The 14,061-nt window shown below is 45.6% G+C and overlaps 1 protein-coding gene across 4 annotated transcripts in view; it reads left to right on the top strand.

The window, feature by feature from the left end:
- Nucleotides 1–12,915, top strand: part of SAV1 (salvador family WW domain containing protein 1) — a 39,993-nt gene extending 27,078 nt beyond the window's left edge. For 3 of the 4 annotated variants that reach the window (XM_069208683.1, XM_069208681.1, XM_069208682.1), the window contains exons 4-5: nt 763–903; nt 12,189–12,915. In XM_069208683.1, the coding sequence (XP_069064784.1) occupies nt 763–903; nt 12,189–12,387 (340 nt within the window). In that variant the 3' untranslated portion in view covers nt 12,388–12,915. The remainder of the gene's footprint in view (nt 1–762; nt 904–12,188) is intronic. The other variant, XM_069208684.1, reaches the window with a different exon arrangement.
- Nucleotides 12,916–14,061: the final 1,146 nt, after the last annotated feature.

Genomic DNA, 14,061 nt, shown 5'->3' on the forward strand with positions numbered 1-14,061 from the left:
ACCCCTCTTTGGGACTGTGTTGGGCAGTCAAAGCAGACAAATGTATCAATAGGAGGAGAGACTGTCATCCATCTGAGATGTCGGAGTCTTCAGAAGCAGTTCACTTCAGCCAGAGAAATAGCTCTCTGAGTGCTATGGGCTAATGTGTTTTTGTGCTCCAACATGGTAATCTATACGAAACCTTTTAAGTAATCCCTACATGACCATTGGTTCCAACATTCAAGCAAGCAAATGGGAAGACTCCCATTCAGGCATATGGGGCTGGGCAGTGTTTATTGTCTCCTGCGTAACTGTTTGAGTTCAAAGTTTCTACCTCTCCTCCTTTCAACTACTTTGTGAGAAGCCTTTGACTGCTTATACTCAATACAGTAAAAATCGGTTGTAGAAAGACCGTGCTTGGGGCCCAGTTTGCAGTAACATTATAGGACCAGCCTCTGGACATGGGTGATAAAAGGTACCAACACCCACAAAAAAAAAAAGCTGCCAAAATATCTTAAAGAAGCGTTAAAATGTTGTAAGCTAGCAATGCAAGTGAGTGTTGCCCCAGTCCACCACTGAAGACAAACACATTTGAAATAACATCTTACTTATGCTTGCCTGTACAGTTTGAGGAACGGCTGGTGTGATGTTTTTTTAAATTTCTTTATTTTTTTTATTTTAAAGTTCCTATAAAATCTTATTAGGCATGCTGTGGTGCATTTACCTGTAAAATGTCTACATAAAACTTTTTTTTTTTAATAAGCCCTTTGTGCTTTCTTTCAGTGTTCCTCGATATGATCAACCACCACCTATTCCTCCTCCTGTTACATATCAGCAGCCACAGCACCTCCTAGTACCAGCTAATCCTTACCACACTGCTGACATCCCAGACTGGTTACAGGTCTATGCTCGGGCACCGGTAAGGTGAGGACTAATTTCTTTATTTTGTGTATGTGGAATCATAATTACAAAACACATTTTACCTTTCATAGAGGATAATACTCAGTTGGTGTACCTATGTTGATAGTTATACATTTTAGAATCTTTCCAACTGTGTGGGTTCTTGAAACACATTTGATTGGAGACCTTTCTAATTTTTAAGGATAATTGTACAGAGAACGTGCCTATTTCCAGTCTGCATTTAAAAAAAATAAAACGACACATGATGGGGCTAAATAGCCCATTCAGAAGGATAATTTATTTCAGTTCCCTATTAAAAAAGAAAAGGAAAAATAGAGCAGTGGTGCTTGTAAACACCACTGTTTGTGAGAGACTTTTTTTTGTTTTTTATTACCCTTGGGTTCGGCCGAGTTTTCCCCTTGCACCATTCAGAGTGTCTCGGAGGCTGCTGCTATCTGCCAAACCATGGTGTGACATATCGGAGTAGTTATGCCCCCTACCCCCTCTCACCTCTTGTCAGAAGAGTCCTTTGTCAAATCAGCCTTTTCCTTCAGTGGAGATGTTAATTGGATTGAACATAATCTTCTAAGAGATTGTTTCTCTAAAAGGGGATCTTCTTTAATATTCATAGATGACAGAACATATTGGTGCACATTTGGGATTCCTGAATGCTACTTAGACAAAAGAGAAATTTGTCTATCACACAATAAATGAGAAGCACTTGGGTGTAAGCAACAGTTTTTCTTTTTTTTTTTATCTTTTAGGAAAATAATAAATATATATATTTATTTACTCAGTGATAAGAACCTTGTAATTTTGACTTGTTACAGACAATTGCACTCTCACTTTAAGACATTTAAGAGGCACCACAATCCAAACATGCATCACTGTGGCAGTAAAATAAATTCTGCTCAATGATTGCCTTTATTTTGCCTTTATTTGGTATTAAATGTCATTCTATTCCACTCAATCCCTCATTTTAAAATATTTTTCCCCAAAGGTTTTTTCCCCCTAGTTAAAGGCTGTTTTCGTTTCAGGATCATCGTCTCTCTGGATGAGAACCTTCTAAAAAGAATTTAAAAAAAATAATAATTGAGAAGAGAAACTTAAGAGGAAAGTCTTATGCCTAGCTATTACAAGCCTATTTTTTCAGTCTTCCATGAGGCTTACTAGGGTGACCCTCCTCGACTTGCCTACCCTTGCTGTTACTACATTACCTTTTTGTGATCCCTCAGGAATTTTGATGCAATTGTTCTTCCAGTGGGGGTTGCCATTCTGACCTCTCTTCTGGAGAGATGCTGTAACATTGGCATGTGCCAAAACGGAGACTGCTTTCGGACATCATCACCCTGTCAACTTTATTTTAATGTATGTTGGCAAGATATCCACTGTAGGTGGCTACTGTTCTTATCGGGGGTTATGGTACTCAATGTTGAGATTGTAACATGGGAGTACCACTGGAACACCCCCCCCCCCCCCCCCCCCCCACCCTGCTTAGCCAGATTATCCTGGATAGAAGGGCCTGCAGTCAAGCATAATCTGTATCTATCATCTGGGAGAAAGGCAGTCTTTTTGCCCTCTACAAAAGTACAGGTGTCTTTGAGCATACTTTCTCTTGTTTGGGGGTGAGGTATGAGGTAGGGGTGTGGGGTGAGATACGAATGGGGAGAACTTCCCCTTGGTGCCATTAGAGAATTACAACAATACCACAAGATAAATTCTGATTGGGCGATGGGTAGTTCCTTCTCCTCCACACCCCATGCTTGAGCAGTGATAGTCAATATCACTGTTTTCCTGTGAGTACATATATATCTACCTAGTATTATACTCCTTTTTTCTAGAATGTATTCTTAAAGAAGAGAGTTGATAACTGGTTTAATGCTATATTTGCATTAATAGACCTGCAAATTCCTAGGTTTCAGTGGTGCAAGGAAGCCTTATGTTTTTCCTTGCATGTTAGTTCTACTTTCAACCTAGCCCCCATACCTGCATAAGGATGGTGGCACTGTGTTTCAAGAATACGCTTCCAATATAACTTTATTTTTTTCTTTCTTTCCTTTGACCCATAATGTATTTTGCATCTTTCTGGATTGTTTCCTCTTTCCTCTGGAAGTGGGATGTGCTCGTTAAACCCACTTTCCCCACCATGTGCTTTTCTTTCCACAACACGGTTCAGCAATGGTTCTCCCATACCTTGCATCATGTAATTTTTCATCTGAAGAGCATTTTAAATCCAACACGATTCTTTAGTTAGTTGAGAACAGATTTGCAAAACAGGAAGTATTGTTTTATTTCAAAATCAATTCTTATACAGAGTGGTTCTTCTACTGGACTGCTAAAGTATGCAGAGGTGTGAACCCTCTCCGACCCAACCAGTGCCTTTTTGTCATGCATAGATCTCAGAAATTGCGTAGTTCCAGCAGTCCACAGAGAAATTGTTCTAGGCAAAATTCGTTTTTCACACCAGGTTTGATGTAATTTAGTTATACAATTATACACTGACACCCCACCCTGCTCTGTGCCACGCACCATGGTACAGTCCAGTGTTGGGTATCAGCCCATTGTGTGGCGATAGAGGAAACCACTACGGGGGGGTGTTTGGGAACTACTGTGTATAGCTGCAGTTGGCCTGAGGGGCCTCTGGAGTGATACTGTGCTCGCTCTAAGGATGCTTGATGAACGCCTCCTGCTGGAGTGCCCTTGGCGTGTTTTATGGGGGTTGGGAGTCAGGGTTCTCAAATGCATTCTCTAGGGTTGCCCAGGTCTGTGCACCCTCCATAGTTCCCTGTCCTCACCTGGCCTCATGAAGTTTAGCTCTCTCCTCCAGTTTGACCCATTCCATTCCTAGTGACTTTTCTTTTGGCTATTGTAGGAAGGTGGCCTGGTGTGTGGTGGGTACCCAAAGTACTTACTCTTCCTACAAGGTCCAGGTATCCCCTCTTAGTGAAGTGTAGGCAGTTCTAGAAGCCTGGTTCTCTAGAGGTAACTGTGGATGAGCAGCCAAGGCTTATCTAAGAGACATGCAAAGCTCGTGCAATAACACTGTAAAGGTACTTTATTTTTGGCACATCTCCACAAAATACTAGACTGGTAACGCACCCTTAGGAGGTAGGTAATACACTAAATATATACACTAGTAATCAGAAATAGGCATAGAAAAGGTTAGAAAACAGTGCAAATAGTAATAACCAATAGTGGCCCTAGGGGGATCACAAACCATATGCTTAAAAAATGGAATGCGAACAAGGTACCCCCACCTAGGTAAGTAAACTGTGTAGAGGGGAGCTGAGGGTATTAGAAAACCACAGAGGTAAGTAACACAGCACCCCCAGCGACCAGGAATGCAGGATTAAAACACTGGATTTTCCTCAAACCACCAAAAAGGAAGAAAAGAAGAAAAAGACACCCAGAGAAGGCTGCAAGAAAACCAGCAGTGTATTCCTACTAGTGCTGCACGATTCCTGTAGATCCGTTGGAGGACATGCAAACAAGCCTTGGCAGCTGCAAGAGACGAAGTGCACGGGGTACTGTCCTGCATGGGAAGGCAAAGGCGTAGCTCCACCAAAGTTGGACAGCTGGCAGAGAATACCAAGAGGATTACTCTGGACCACCATCAGTGATGCAGGACCCACAAAGCTCAGCAGGAGAGAGGATCCACATCTCCGGTTGTCGCTTGTTGTAGGTGCCTGCGATTGCATGGGAGTGACTCCTTCACTCCAAGGGAGATTCCTTCTTCTTCTTATGCAGGCTGAAGAGTTGCAGTCTTCTGAGGATGCACGGTGCATGAATTGTTGCAAAGCTGGCAGGAGTCCTGGAAACCATGTTGCTGAAGAGTCCTTCCTTCTTGGAAGCAGCTTGTCAGGTCCTGGAGGTTCCAGTCGCAGTTCCAGAGGCCAGAAGTCGAAGTAAAGGGTGCAGAGGAGTCCTTCTGGAATCTTGCAAGTCGAATCTGACGACCCACCCCAGAGGATGACCCTAAATAACTCTGAAAGGGGGACTGGTCGCCTAACCAGGTAAGCACCTATCAGGCGGGGGCTCTGACGTCACCTGCCTGGCCACTCAGATGCTCCCAGAGTTCCCTGCCCATCTTAGAAACAAGATGGCCGAACCTAGGGACCCTTTGGAGGAGCTCTGAGCACCACTCCTGGGTTGGTGATGGTCATGGAAGTGGTCACTCCCCTTTCCGTTGTCCAGTTTCGTGCCAGAGCAGGAACTGGGGATACCCAAACCTGTGTGGACTGGTTTATGCACGGAGGGCACCAAATGTGCCCTTCAAAGCAAAACCAGTGGCTTGGGGAGGCTACCCCTCCCAAGCCAGTCACACCTATTTCCAAATGGAGAAAGTGTAACACCCCTCTCCCAAAGGAAATCCTTTGTTCTGCCTTCCTGGACTTGAGCAGCTCAAGCAGCAGGAGGGCAGAAACCTGTCTGAGGAGTGGCAGCAGCTGGGGCTGCCACGAAAACCCATAAGACTAGTGGTAACAATGCTGGGGTCCTCTAAGGAGCCCCCAGAGTGCATGAATCATACAACCAATACTTGCAAAATTATTGGAGTATGATTCCAATATGTTTGATACCAAACATGCCTAGGCTAGGAGTTACCATTATGTAGCTGGACATGGGTAATGAGAACCTCCCATGCATTGTCAGTGATAGGTTCCCTCAGGTTCTCCTCTCATTTCAGGCGGAGAGCTGTCTGGAGCGAGATAAGATCTGATCTAATTCTGAGATAAAGACAAGTCACCACTTTGAGTGCCTGTTGCACTTAACCAAATATTGGTATGTTGCTGACTTGCATGGCTCCACCGGGTCCTGCTTCCGCACTCTCTGGTGAGGACCCTATGAAGGAGAAAATGGCCAAAGGGGCCAGCACGGAGTTCCTCAAAGGGCAGAAAAGCATGGGTATGGGGCATCTCGATCTGCGAAGATGTTGCAGCCAACAGCGTCTCAACACTGCTAGTTCAGAGGAGCTAGAGCTCCATTCAGGTTCTCCGGTGCGGGCCCAGCAAGCGAGAGGCTCAATTGCAAGGGCAAAAAGGAGGGGCAAGAGCAGGCAGCCTTATTGGGTTCTCCATGTTATCTGTATGCTTTCAGATATGGCTCTGCCTGTCCATGTCGGAGCCCGTGGCTCCGTGTAGAGCAGTTGGATCCAAGCCACAAAACTCTTGCCCATCCCAAATTTGCATAGCACCTCCCATAGGTATGGCCATTCTAAGCTACTAAAAGCTTTTTCAGAGTCAACCACAAAGATTGCTTCCGCCTTCTTGTCAGAGGTAGTGGTATCTACGATCGACAAGCATCTACAAATGTTAAGATCTGTATTGCTGCCTGGCATGAATCAGGATTGATCTTGGTGGACCACCGAGGGCATATGCTGCAGCACAGCTACAGTATTATGCGGAATATTTTATAATCTGAGCGCAGCATCGAGAAGGGTCAGTAGGAGGCCACGTCTGTTGCTTGTTTCCCGGGCTTCAAGAAGGGTATAAGCACCTCTCGGGCAGATCCAGGCAGCATCCCATGCTCTTTGGCTGCCTTATACATCGAGACCAGGCGTGGGCTCAGCTCCTCCATGTAGGTCAAGTAGAATTCTGCAGGGAGGCCATCCAGGTCAGGAGTTTTGTTCCACTCCATGCCTCAGATGGCTGTTCGAACCTCCGGCAACGTAATATCTTGTTCGAGGGTCTCAGATTCTTGGGGGTAAATCGATGGTAGAGCTACCTGCTCCAAAAAAGCGTGAATCGCTGTGATCCCCAGGCCAGATTTACTCTGGTAAAGGGCAGCATAGTATTTGCAGAATTCCTGATTAATATCAGCTTGAATGCATGTGGTATAACCCAAGGACCAATCACCAAGCCCCTCCTGGCCGGGTTTGCCAGCCACGCCAGTAGAGCGCCCACACGATTGCCCTTTGCCTGGGTGCGAGCCATGTACTTCTTGTGGTCATAGCAGCGTTGCCTCTCAACCTCCTCCGCTACCTTCTTCTTGGCTTCCAACAGTTGGGTCTGAATATTTGGCTCTTCTGGGCGACGCCTCTCGAGAGCTCTCAGCACAGTTTCTGCTTACATAATGTCATTTAGAAGCATTCGTCAGACCCCTACCATGGCTGAACTGCAACGTCTCCGAATCACTGCTTTGAGAGCCTCCCATGTCAACACAGAGTTCACTGAACCCTCATTCTCTGCAAAATACAGCTGTAGCACTGTGGCAGTGGAGTCCCGGAAGACCTGGTCTTCTAGAAGCTCTGGTCTCCGCTTTAACGTTGGTATGAGGGGCCAGGGTCGAGTCCACTTAAGGGCCAGGAGTAGGGAGTTATGGTCCGATATGGTTCTGGTTAAGTATGACACCAGGACCCACTTGTGCACGTCTGGCAAGGTCAGAAAAGTGTTGACTCGGACATGCAAGTCATATAATGTGGAAAAGAATGAGTAATCCCATTCATTTGAGTGATGGGTCCTCAAAGAGTGAATGACTCCCCACATTAGAAAGGCTTCAGTGTTATGGAGAACTGGCCAGACTCGTAATGGGGGGTGAGGCCTGTCTAAATCTATATCTGCAATACAATTAAAGTCCCCACCCAGTATAATCGAGCCCGTTAAGTGTGTGGCTAGTTGACAGGATATGGAAGCCAGGAAATTTGCTTGATCAGTATTGAGACCATATATACTTCCTATTGTAATCTCCCTCCCTTCTAGTTTTCCAGTGATAATAGCATAGCGGCCTAAGGAATCAATAAACTACTGGGAGAGTTGGAACGAGACTACCGAACTGATCCAGTCAAGGCCCCCCTCGCATAGGCAGAGTATGTGGTGTGGTAAATTTGGCCCCTCCATCTTCGCTTCAGTGCGAGGCCCTCTTTCGCGTCTGAGTGGGTCTCCTGGAGAAGTGCTATGTAAATTCCACGCCTAGAGAGAAGCGAGAACACTTTGACTCCTAATCAGCGAGTTCGGCCACCAAATTTTCCATGTAAGGAGTTTATATTTTATTTGGTTAGCCATGGGGTATGTTCTAATTCAAAGGGGGAAAAAGCCGCAGCTGCGGTGTGTTCGCCATTGAGTAGTCCCTGGGTTGAGCATAGTGTGTGGCGAGAAAGGCACAGAGCAGAACAATCCTCGTCTCGACAAAAACAGTAACTCTTAAACTCCCATTCCCCAGGACAGGTAGCATAACCCCACTCATCCAAACTGTTGAACACCCAACAAACATACATCCTTGTACTAACAGACTTTCAAGTAGTCTGTATGGGAGGGGTGACATTGCTGCAGGCGTACGCTCCTGTGCTGCCTCCACCTAATCTATGGGTGGACATCTCAATACTTTAGGGATGCTTAGTAGTGTAACAACATTCAAATGAGCAGTTATAATCTTCCGTGCTGTAGTGAAGCTGCCGAGCGCCATCCATGTGACGCAGGAGAGTTGCCCTTGGGTTCACAGGAGCTCATCTGCCATCCATGGGATTAGGACAGGCAAGTATTCACTGGTAGTCTCGGAGCCAGAGTTAGTCGAGAGGGCAGAGTTGTTGAGGGGGGGAGGCCCGGCCCGGTGAGGGGTGGGGGAAAATATAATCTCTTCTCAGTGCTACAATAGCTTCCAGTGCCCCCCTCATCTCCCTCTGCAGTTCAGCATCTGATGGGGCTCCCTGCCGTGACAATGTAGCTAGTTGCTGCCGCTTGCGACATCAGGGAAGAAGCCTTGCATCACGGCTGCACAGGCCTGCCTGTGGATGGGCTTCTAACCAGTCCCATAGTTCATGGGGGTAGGACATAACTGTACTCCTTGCGGTGAATCCACTCGTCGCTTTGCAGGAAATAGCATCATGTATTGCAGGCCTTGAGCTCGTAATTGATTCTTAGCCTCTACGAATGAAGCTCATTGTTTTTTAACATCTTTGGTGAAGTCTGGGAAAATCATGACTTTATTGTTATTTACATGAATATCTCCTCTTTTTCTGGCTTGTGCTAATATGTGATTGCGGTCTCCATAGTATAGAACTCTGGCAACCATTGGCTGCCGAGGGGCCCATGGTGGTGGTAGTGGTGGTGGTTTGTCTGGCACCTGGTGGGCCCGCTCCAAGGCGTAAAAAGAGAAAAGTCCAGTAGGAGCCACCATCTCTTTTAAACAGTACTCCAGAAATGCCACCAACCTTGAGCCCTCAGTTCCCTCTTGGAGCCCAATGATTCTACTTCCGTCTGGACCTATTTTTACTATCCTCCACCCTTGCTTCTAGCGTGGGGACCTTAGCCTCCGAGGTAGAGAGCTGTGCCTGCATTCTCGATAGTTCCGGAGATATATCAGCGAACAGCCTCTCGTCGTAGTTACTCTTTCCGCCGGTTGCTTGTGGTCAAGGTCCGCGCCCATGACGTCTATTTCAGGTGACATGTAGAATGTCTTCAAGACTGGGCCCAGCTTCCTGGCACTGCTACTCTCCTTCCATGCTTCCTAATGCAACACTTTGGAGTTTGGCTATTGGGTCTCTTTTCGTGGCCACCTTCCCCATCTGCAGAGCCGTTGGATTCACCAGCAAATCCTAATGGTATAGATGGGAGGTGCTGCTTCACAGTAGCTTGAATGTCTGGTTATGTATCCATTCTGACATACTGCTTACTAGAGGCATGTTGGCTCAGCTCATGGGATGAGGTAGGGGGTCCATCAACGTGGCTGAGTATCGGATAGGCTTATGGTAGTCCAGGGTTAGTGTGGGTGGGGGTGTAGCTTCCCCATAGCGCGTCATGACAGTTGTTCCCCCCCCCACTTCCACGTGAAGCCTTCTACTATGTGCGTTCTAACGTAAACCTGCAGATGAGCTCGCCTTCTCCTGATTCCCTGACCTCATTGCTTGTTACTATCAACTCTACGCAGGAGGCTCTCCCTTCTCAACCCAGGTATCCAGCGGTTAGCGGGTGTACGATTCAGTGTTCAGCACAGGGCCTCCAGTATCTGTGAGGCCTTTTCCAAGTATGTCAAATTCCACTTGCCTCAGCTCGGGCTCTCCCAGGCTCACCAGTTTTCCGTCTCCAGCTGCAGAGGGGATTCCCCACAGTCACGGCATGCAGGGCAAGCCGTGGGTCTCATCGACACGATTGGTGAGCAGACGGGCCTGGTACCGTCTAGGGTCCACGTTCTAGGAGGAGGGGATGCTCATTTCAGGGGGCAGCATGGACATGGGGGCTACGGGCGGAGAAGAGGAAGGAGCCCTCACCCCGTGTCCACAGCCAGAATGCGCCACTTAATACATTCTCTGGGCCCCAGTGTCTGCTCCAGATGAAGCAATAGATAAGCCTGTGCACTGCTCAGTTGTCTGAGCCCCCCAGTTCAGCAGGATCCGTCCGTTGGTGTTCAGGCTGTGCACAGCTCAGTGGGCCCTCCATGCTACAGGGTCCACCAGGTGCTATATGCCCCCCCCCCCCTCTTTAGTTGTAGAGGGCTCCCAAGATCACATAGGCATGGGTCGGTGTCTCCAAGGCCGGGCAATCCGCCTCTGGGGAGGCCACTGCTCTGATTACACCAGCCCCCTAGCCCAGGCAGTAGCTGCCTCTGTTGCGCCTCAGGGGGGCCCACGATCATTTTTTGCCGCAAGTCTCACCGTGGGGGAGGAAGTCACACAGGGTCAGTTTTCAATGTCTCAGCTCTGGCCCCCCGCATTGCGGCAAGCCTGTCTTCATCGCCGCACTCTGCTGCAGCCCGTTAGGTAGTCTGCTTAAGGTGCCGCTCCATCCTCTTTCCGGGCCCCTGCTCCTCAGTGCAGCCGGTGCAGCAAGAATCCCCCCTGGTCGCAGGTCCCTCCGGGTCCAACCCGCATGGCGGCAGGGATTCGGGCACTCAGTCACCATTTTGTGCGAAGGCGAGGTGCTCTGCCTTGTTTCATGGTGCAGGTGGTGGCGGGGAGCCCCCAGATTTACTCAATCCGCCGCGGATCCAGTGCCACTGAAGTGGGAAGTATATTTGAGGTTGGGTGCGGCCCCTGGGATGCAGGATGGCAGTCGATGGGGGATCGGAAGGCAGGAGCTCACGGAGCCATGTTGGTTTGCAGCGGCTTCCAGCTGTATTCTTGAAAATGTTCACCTCTACCTCTTGACTACAATCTCAACAAAAAGTGAACACTTTTGTATGGTAAGACCTTATGGTGAAAAATAGTTATATAGTGCTGGTTCTTCAGTATTGGCTGTCAATAAAATTCATAAGCAACCTCATTGCTCTTGCAAGCAAGCCAGGAGATTGGCATTTCAGAAAAGTTTGTTGTTGGCTAACAGTGAAAAATTATCCTGAGTCACTGCATAACATTGTGTGGTTTTGGAGGGGATTCCAATAGCGTATCTGCCTTGTTCATTAGGTATAGATTAAGGCAAGACTTTATTTGTATTTTTTTAAATGTAATCTACAGCTAGCAACCTTCAACAGTTTTCTTGGACTAGGGCCCTTTAGCCACTGGCTTGAGACACTGTCAATTATATCTTAGATCAGCCCATAGGAGTATTTTAGTCTTTACGTCTTTCTATTGTGTATGCACTGCCACCTCCCTTGAAATGTATGAAGGACTATATTAAATCTGAAAAATACAGCCACTGGTCACACGTTATTTTAAACTCCTCTCATGCGTACCCAGCAGCTCTGCTTTAATCTCTCTTTTGGTGCCAGAACAGGGCTCACACAGTGATTGTGCCTAGCAGCTCTTCTCACATGTCACATGCTTTCCTGCACACCTGGTTGCTTTTTATTCCTTCCCGGTTGCTCCTTCCCTCCTTCCGGTATGCTGCTCATACAGTAAGCACATCTGGCAGTTCACTTGCCGCTCAGACTTGCAATCTAAGGATTCCTGCGAATCGTCTTCCGTGTTGCTATTATGGACACTGTGACTTCCCTCAGTTGTATGCAGACATCAACAAAATCAAGGGATGTGACTGGTGAATCGGAGGTCAAGCGAGACCTGTTCTTGGCAATGCTGGCTTTTCTATTTAAAATGTAGGCTTTTCGACAGATGAGAAAATCACAACAGTGCATTATAATTGAGATGTTTTATTTGAAAATAGACACATTGAAGATTGGCCTTACCATTTTATTCATTTGTTTTGTTTTTTCAATGTGACATTTTGCACTTCCTATTGTAAGGTTGCTCTGGGTTTTCTCATGTAGGCAATTACATTCAATAATTAATAATAATGCCTTTGAGTACTAGTGTTGGTGGAAAGGTAACTGTTTATTACTATAATAATAGGTAACTTTGCATGTGTGTGTCGTGTGTGTGAGAGAGAGACTTGGTGTATGTAAAACAAACGTTTTAAATGTAATTCCTTGTGTATGTTTTAAAACAGGTTTGATCACATCCTGAAGTGGGAACTCTTCCAGCTTGCAGACTTGGATACATACCAGGGAATGTTAAAATTGCTCTTCATGAAAGAACTAGAACGAATTGTTAAACTTTATGAAGCATACAGGCAAACTCTCCACACTGAGCTTGAGAATCGTAAACAAAGACAACAGTGGTATGCACAGCATAGCAAGAATTTTTAAGCTAATATTTCGAAAATAAAACTAAAAAAATGTAAGGCATATTACGTTTTACATTTTTTAATCCTTTGGTAAATCAAAAAGGCAACAGCATCTCGTAAATCTAAGAACACTTACTGCACCTGTTCCTTTATTTTGTACGGTTTGTTAAATTGGAACGATCTGAACATTTGTTCAAGGAATTTAAAACACCTTTAGCACCCAATGATGATTAAAATAAATGTGCCCATTTCACATTTGGTTATAATAAACTTGCTGCTTTTTATTTTTTATTTTTATTTTTTATATAAAACTGTTACCAGTCCATCCGTGTTTTGCTTTTATATAATTGTCGAATATGTTCACTGTGCAATAATTATCGGAACAAAAACTAAATACATGTATGCTCTAGGAAACAAATACATTTGTTCTAACAAGGTACATACTTTGATATCAAATTGAACTGTAATTTCAAAGCAGATTTATAAAATCAACAAAAAAGGGGGAGTGAACTTTGAAATCGAATAAAACTATTGACTCCTTTCGATACAACTGTTTCTTTTTAGAGCATTTAAGAACAAAAATATTAATACCTACAACCCTAAAACTGTTTGTAAAGATGTGCCTTTTATCCCCCAGAGACAGATGAGAATTCATCATAAAGGTTATGTTGATGCCTGACAGCTACTTATTGTGTTTTCTTCAGTCAGTATTTAGGATGTCTTATTAATTGCTCCTACTTAGTACAATTTTCAGTGTGAAACACAATTTTGTCTCCCTTCTAAAATTAGCTTTAAAAAAAAAAGGTGCTCTGTACACAGGTATGTATCTTCTTTCAAAACAATTTTGATATGCCGTGAGATTAATTATATTAAAATTCCCTGGCCCAGGCAGTATAGAGATATGCTGTGGATGCTCACTTCTCCTTTGTGTTTTTCTTTCCCAATCTATGCCACCAGCAATTGGAGAAAGTAGTAACGAAACATATGTGTACTTCACATGCCAAGAGGCCCTCTGAACATGCCCCTAATGTTTATACTTCAGGAAGATCAGCAACCTTCATCTGTTACCAAGGCTGCCAGGTACGGTGCAGCCATCCTCTACTCGTTCCGGAGAGACTCCAAAGAAAACACCCACAAGCCCACTTAAAGTCTGTCTTGTCAGTTTCCTCTAAGTTCTGTCAAAAATGTGCCATCTTCTGCCTTATTGGCTACGCAATCGGCTTTCAAAGCGAAATCACCTTAACTGTTGAAGTCCTGTTGGCTCCTTCCATCAGCGCAGACGTATACAACATCACTGATGCAGTTTTCCTCTATTTGCCTCACTGTTGCTGCCACCTCATCCCTTGCTTTACTATTGTTTCATCCATCTTTGACTACTAATGCAGTTTTGGTCATTCAGCTTTTGCAGTGTTTCTTGTATCGGTTTATAGGCTGAATATTCTGTGCTTGGACTGCCCCTGCTCCCATAACACCGCCATCAGTTAACCAGCTGGCTCAGATTTAGTTTTATATATTTTGCCTGCTGTGATTACATCTCCTATTACATTTGTCGTCACTTGGCAAACTACCTTGTTATTGGGGTGATGCTAGTCCTAATCCTCCCTTACGTACATATTATCTGCTTCCATAAATTGCTGGAAAGATCTTCAGAGCAATTTAGTTTGCTCATCCCTTCTGAAAAAATCATGCTTCTTGG

The sequence above is a fragment of the Pleurodeles waltl genome, chromosome 9 (genome assembly GCF_031143425.1).
Source record: "Pleurodeles waltl isolate 20211129_DDA chromosome 9, aPleWal1.hap1.20221129, whole genome shotgun sequence".
NCBI classification, from domain to species: domain Eukaryota; kingdom Metazoa; phylum Chordata; class Amphibia; order Caudata; family Salamandridae; genus Pleurodeles; species Pleurodeles waltl.